Source organism: Emydura macquarii, unplaced genomic scaffold, assembly GCF_026122565.2.
Source record: "Emydura macquarii macquarii isolate MOO-44397 ecotype Brisbane River unplaced genomic scaffold, CSIRO-AGI_Emac_v2 contig_920, whole genome shotgun sequence".
Classification (NCBI taxonomy): Eukaryota; Metazoa; Chordata; order Testudines; family Chelidae; genus Emydura; species Emydura macquarii.
Window position 1 is genome coordinate 81765 of NW_027131057.1, and position 6747 is coordinate 88511.

A 6747-nucleotide genomic window follows, 5' to 3' on the forward strand; every position below is an offset into this window, starting at 1 on the left:
AGTGGCAGAAAACCCTCTGTGGGGGCAGTGGATGAGAGAACTGGCTAGCCCGAGTCGTATACCTGGAGCTGTGCCCCAGAAGAGGAGTCCTCCCACGAGCCCCTCAGGTTTCTTGGTGTAGAATGAACAGAGCTGGGCACGTGCTAGTTATCTGCAGACAGCAACCGGTCACCAGCTGCTAGCTCCATCTCCATGTTTCCAGTCGCTGAATTGCACTGGCAGGCCACTAAAAATAGCCCGTAACATCCTGACGTTCCCTTTCCAGCTCAGCAATTGCTGGCGTCACTGCAGACATGCAGTGTGATCATCACTGTGGTGGGGTCTCCTGGGGATGCGGAGTGTACAAAGACATCTCCCGGTGGTGGTGAATGCGAGGGGAGGGGGCATGAGTCAGGCTCTCCATTACGATGTGCTTCCCCCTACGAGAGAGCTGGAAAGCCCCTGATGGAGAAGACCCTGAGGACACTCTCCCGGATCTTTTTGGTTCTGACCCCATAGATGATGGGATTCGTCATGGGTGGAACCAGCAGATAGATGTTGGCGACAATAATGAGAAGTTGGGGAGCCATGCTGGATCCAAACCGATGGGTGAGAAAGGAGAAAAACGCTAGTGAGTAAGTCACGAGGATGACACAGAGGTGGGACCCACAGGTGCTGAGGGCTGGGAGATGCGCCTCTTTGGAGGGGAGCTCGAAGACGGTCCGAAGAATCAGGATGTAGGACAGGACAATGAGGATAAAATCTACCCCCCCCGTGAGAAACGCTACGGCCAGACCATAGGCTCTCGTGACCGTCGTGTCTGCACAGGCCAGTTTCACCAGGGCCATGAACTCACAATAGGTGTGAGAAATGATATTGGTCCCACAGTATGGCAGCTCTTTCAACAGTAATGGGTATGGAGACAGTAACACGGCCCCCCTCAAAACCACCCCCAGCCCTATCTTGGCAACGGTCCTGTGGGTCAGGATGGCCGAGTGTCTTAGGGGGCTACAGATCGCGACATAGCGATCAAAGGCCATGGCCAGCATGTACCCGGACTCCATGGCCGTCAGGGAGTGAAGGAGATACATCTGGAACAGGCAAGCGTCCATACGAATGGCCCCGTCCTTGAACCAGAATATGGAGAGGATTTTGGGCAGGGCGGTGCTGGAGATGATGAGGTCGGCGAGTGCCAGCATGGAAAGGAAAAGGTACATGGGCTCGTGGAGGCTCGGCTCGGTCTTGATAACGACCAGGAGGAGGCAGTTTCCAAGAAGGGACATAATATAGGAGGAGCAGAAGGGGATGGAGATCCAGCCGTGCGCCGCTTCCAGCCCCGGGATGCCCAGGAGGATGAAGGTGGAAGAGTGGGGCATGGTCCTGTTGGAAGCTGCCATGGTGGGGCCAGCTGGGTCTGGTCTGGTCCACGGCACACCTGCTTCCCAGGCCCTGACCGGGGCTGGAAATGACAGAGATCCATTAGCGTTTTACCAGTGTAAACCAGCTGGAGATCAGGCCCTCTACTCCCAGCTGACCAAGAGACCTGAGCCCAACCAATTTTACTGATTGTACCTTCCCTTTTGCCGGGAGGAGTGAATAGTGCAGCAGAGGAGGGAAGGGAACATGATGTGAGGGTTAACAGGCAGGTGTGTAACGGGTTTGGGTGGCTCAACCTGGAGTCTTGTGGGAGCTGGTGGCTAAGTATCCCCTGGGTGGCCATCCCAGCCGAGAGGACGGGGGTGGAGTGGTCCCGGGCGGCTCAGCTGCCCTCCCCGTCCTTAGAGGCAGCCTCTTTCGGTCAGAGCTGCGGCCTCTTGGAAGGCCGTGGGGGAATCTCACCTGCTGTAGATTGACTCCCCTGAGCTTTCCCCAGGGCTGTCAAGCCAGCATCTCTTCCAGCGATAAACGCCCTGGAGTACAGCAAACCCTAAAGCAGACTTACTGACTGTGCTGGTCGAACGTCTCCGTTCACAGAGCAGCAGAGCAGGATTCGCAGTCAGATGGAAGCTGCCGTGTCGCAGTGGCAGCCAAGGAGGGCTGAGCCCCGCACTTTCCTGGGGAAGAGCTGCACTTCTCACTGCCCAGCCTTTGGGAGGGGGTTGCAGGAGGTTCACACGGGGTCTGGCTGGGAGCACTCTGGGTTCCATGGACACTGGCTGGGGGAAGGGAATTCACACTGAATCCTTGTTTCCAGACAAACCCCACGAATATCCCTGCCCCTTCTGTGCAGTTAACCATGAGTGAAACCTTGCGGGTGCCTTTCCTTTAGCCCAGCCTTCCAGACACACCTGTGTCAGCGGAGGACGGTCCCGCTACTGGGAGGAGCTTTTCTGGCTCACACACGGCCCCGGGGGAGTTGGCTGGCAACAGGATCTGAGTCCTTGCCCCTTCGCCCTGTACCTAGATGTCGGCCTAACCTCGAAGGCTCCCCACCCACTCTCCTGTGTGGTGGGGTCCCCGTAGCCCTGACAAGGTTGGCCCAGGATCCCTGGCGGCTCGACCCCCAACCTTGTCATGGTCACTTAGGACAGGGGCTTAGGTGTCCACACCCCGTGCGCTCTGCACTGGGCACTTCCCTGACCCACTGATCATTGTGTATGGCTCAAAGCAAATACAATTTCTTAAACAGCCACCAATTAAAATATAGAAAAGAGGAGGAAGGTGGAAGGCAAACACCCAGCACTGCCACTGGCCTGGGGTCCACACATGGTGTTTGTGGGGTGTGAGGGACGCTCACAGTCTGTGTCACACGTCACAGGCCCTGCCCAGGCCTGACTGTGCGGCAGGGACGCCGCAGGTCGCACATAGGCTCTGAGGTAGCCACACGCCCCAGGCGCTAGGGGGCAGGGCTCTTCTCCCAGCGTCAGCCTCCCCGTCGGGGTCACGACCCCCCCTAAGTCCGGCCTGCGTGGCCTCTAGGCTGGGGGCATCTCCCTGCGCCGGGCCCTGCCCAGGGTCCCCCCCACATCGCTACCCAGCCGTTCACTTACCGCACCCGGCCCAGACGGCTCCAGCCCCAGCCCCAGACCCTGCACAGCTCGGATCAGCTCAATGCAGCTGTACCCAGCTCGGCTCGGCTCTCTGGGTGATCCCCTGGCTCTTCTGCTGTGGGTCACTCAGCACGCCCGGCCCCAGCCCCTGCTCGGCTCTGCTTGGTGCGGCTCGGCTTGGCCCTGCTCAGCTCAGCTCCCTGGCCTGGCTCCTCCTCTCCCTGCTCAGCCCGGCTGCTCTGTTCTTAGCTCTCCCCTGGCAGCCCCAGCTCACACGGAGAATGGGACCCCCCACCCTTCCGCCTCCCTCATTGGCCTGTCTGCCCTGTCAATCAGGCTGACCTGGCATGTTGGCCTTTCCCCTATGGCCCTGGGGTCCGTCTGTCTCAGAGTCGTGCTTCCTCATCCACCCGCTCCTGCCGCTTGGTGTGGGGATATACCAGTCAGAAAGCCCTCCTGCGTGCCAGTGAGGGGCGAATAGTCCCGTTAACCCTGGTTCTCAGCAATTGCCCCACACCCTAAGCCTGCCCCCTCCGCACTTCCCTGGCCCAGCCATATCAGAAGGGGGTATGGGATAGAGGAGAACAAAAGAAAGCATGGAGTGGATGACGTTCAAATGGACAAACAGAGAATAGTTCCCAAACAACAATATCTATAGACACTCCGTGCTTCCAAAGGGGTCATTCCCAAACACTGGAAAATGATCAGCAAAATCGATTGGGAGGAAAAACGTGAATGAAAATTGTGCAGAGTTTATTAGGGACCCCAAAAACCATGATTCCACAATGAAGGAAGTAGAGAACCTGGCTAAAAACCCAGTTCAATGGCAAAAGGAAGGCAGTAATTGGTGAGGGGTGGGGGGAAGCAATATACAACCAATGGGAAAACGATAGCAAGCAATAGAACTGGGACGTTATGAAAATGGACAAAGGACGTCAAAGACATCAGGGAAAAATTCATCTTTGGCAGGGCTAAGGATAACAAAAAGGAGATTACTAAGTAAATTAAGAACAAAAAAAATCCTCACAATTTCCAGAGGGAGAAAGAAATCTCGTTAATGTTACAGAAAAGGTAGATGTGTTCAGTAAATATTTTTGTTCTGTACTTGGAAAGAAGCAGTTTGATGTACTAATACCACAGGAGCTTATGAAATACTTTCCAGCCCTTTGGCAGTCGAGGAGGATGTTAAACAGCATTTACTAGGGAACAACCATTTTTAAATGAACAGGCCTGGAAAACTTGCACCAGTGAGGAAAAGAGGTGTCCCAGGAGATCCTCCAGCCCACTTATGTAGATGTTTAAGAAATCTTGAAATACTGGGGACATTCCAGCCGTCTGGAAGAGTGCTAATAGTCTGCCAATATTCCAAAAGGGCGAACAGGATGACTACAGGTAGGTTATCCTGACATCAATCCTGGGCAAAACAATAGAAAAGCTGATATGGCATTAAATCAATACAGAAATAAAGGGTAGGAATATAATTGATGCCAGCAAACAGGGATTATGGAACACTGGTCTTGTCAGATAAGACAATTTCATCCTTTAATGAGAGTACAAGTTGGGTTGATCAAGGAAACTGAACAAATGCAGCAGACTTTGGTTTCCGTGAAACATTTGATTAAGCAGAGCAAAACATTCAGATAGAAAAAATTAACACTATACACTAGCAATAGAGCACATGTTAAATGGACTAAAACGGGGTAATGGACAGATCTCAGAAAGCAGGTGTAAATGGACCATTGTCAGTGAATGGGAGTGTGTCTAGTGGGTGACACAAAGTTTGGCAGAGAGGTTAAATTGCTGAGGAGAAGCAGGCAGACAGACAGATCTGGACTGTTTGACCATTGAAACAAAATGTTTTAATACAGCCAAATGCAGGGCTGAGCTACAGAATAAGGGACTGGATAATGGCAAGCAGTGACCCTGCAAAGGATTTAGGGACCATAGCAGACAACCAACTCATCCTGAGCTCCTAGTGTGATGCTGTGGTAAAAAGGGCTAATGTGATCCTTGGATGTAAGAATGGGACTAGTGAGTGGGAGGAGGGGAATGATTTGATCTCTGTACACGGCAGTGGTTTTGTCCAACATCTTCATTAATGATCTGGAGGATGACGTGGATTGCACTCCTCAGCCAGTTTGCAGATGACACGAAGCTAAGAGGACTGGTAGATACCCTAGCAGGTAGGGATAGGATACAGAGTGACCTAGACAAATTGGAGGACTGGGACATAAGAAATCTGATGAGGTTCAACAAGGACAAGTGCAGAGTCCTGCACTTCGGACGGAAGAATCCCATGCACAGCTTCAGACTGGGGACTGACTGTCTAGGCAGCAGTTCTGTAGAAAAGGACCTGGGGGTTACAGTGGATAAGAAGCTGGATATGAGTCAGCCCTGGTTGCTAAGAAGGCTAATAGCACATTGGGCTGCATTAGTAGGATCACTGCCAGCAGATCGCGAGAAGTGATTATTCCCCTCTATTCAGCACTGGTGAGGCCACATTTGAAGTATTGTGTCCAGTAGACTGTTCTCAGTGGGGGCACATCACAGAACAAGGAGAAATGGTCTCAAGTTGCAGTACGGAAGGTCTAGGTTGGATATTAGGAAAAAAAAAATTCCCGGGAGGGTGGTGCAGCACTGTAATGGGAATGTTCTTACAATGAGGGATTTCTACCTGAAATTTAATCTAAATCTGTTATGCTGTAGTTTGAACCCATTGCATCTTGTCTTCCCTGGAGTGGAAACAGAGAATAACTTTTCTGTCTTTTTTTATACCAGCCTTTCAAGTATCTGAAGATTGTGATCGTGTCCCCCCCCATATCTCCTCTTTTCTAAACTAAACATATCGAGTTCCTTCAGCCTTTGCTCATATAGCTTCTATTCCATCCCTTTGAGCATCTTTGCCGCTCGCCTATGCATCCTTCCTAGTTTCCCCACATCCTTTCCACACATTCATGACCATAACTGGACACAATACTGCAAGTGACACCTAACCAGCGCCTAGCAGAGCAGGACTATCAGCTCCCGTGACTTGCATGTGTTGCCTCTGTTAATGCAACCTAAAATTGCGTTGCTTTTTTTGCAACAGCAAAGAAATCCACACCTCTGAGAGACATAGGTGTACAAACCTAACCTCCAGTGTAGACAGCACAAGGTCGAGAGAAGAATTCTTCCATTCACCTATCTACCACCTCTCAGAAAGATGGATTACCTATGCCGATGGGAGAACCCTTCCTGTTGACACTGAAGTACTACTGTGGAGCCGCTGTAGCATATTAAATGTAGACAAGCCCTCAAGAATATCTTCCAGAGAAGCATCCAGCCTTGATGTGACGACATGAAGAGTGAGAGAATTCACCACGTCCCTGCACAGTTTGTTCTAGCCATGAATCACCCTCATTGTTAACCATTTGGTCCTTATTTCAACTGGAATTTTTCTGTCTTCAGCTTCCAGCCAAAGGGTCTTTCTCTGCCTTCCTCTGCTTGATTAAAGAGCCTATTATTCCCCAGAGTATTCTCCCCATGAAAGTACTTTCACAATCAAGTCTCCTCTTGATTGTCTTTTTGATAAGATAAATAGATTAGGCTCTGTAAGTCTCTCACTGTAAGCTTTTTTCTTCAGCCCTTGGATCGTTTTTGTGGCTCTTTTCTGCACCCTCTTCAATTTTTCAACATCCTTTTTAAAACGTGGACACTAGAACTGGACGCAATATTCCAGTATCATAGAATCATAGAATATTAGAGTTGGAAGGGACCTCAGGATGTGTCTAGTCCAAAC

At 51.4% G+C, this 6747-nt stretch overlaps 1 protein-coding gene across 1 annotated transcript; it reads right to left on the minus strand.

Moving 5' to 3' along the window:
- Nucleotides 1-419: 419 nt before the first annotated feature.
- Nucleotides 420-1376, minus strand: LOC137149946 (olfactory receptor 52K2-like). Its single transcript, XM_067543595.1, has one exon. It carries the CDS (start codon nucleotides 1374-1376, stop codon nucleotides 420-422), a length of 957 nt encoding a protein of 318 aa, XP_067399696.1.
- Between the last annotated feature and the right edge of the window lie 5371 nt (nucleotides 1377-6747).

Bases quoted from the DNA above. Each gene is read 5' to 3' on its own strand.
- LOC137149946 (XM_067543595.1), bottom strand. From the start codon at position 1,376: ATGGCAGCTTCCAACAGGACCATGCCCCACTCTTCCACCTTCATCCTC.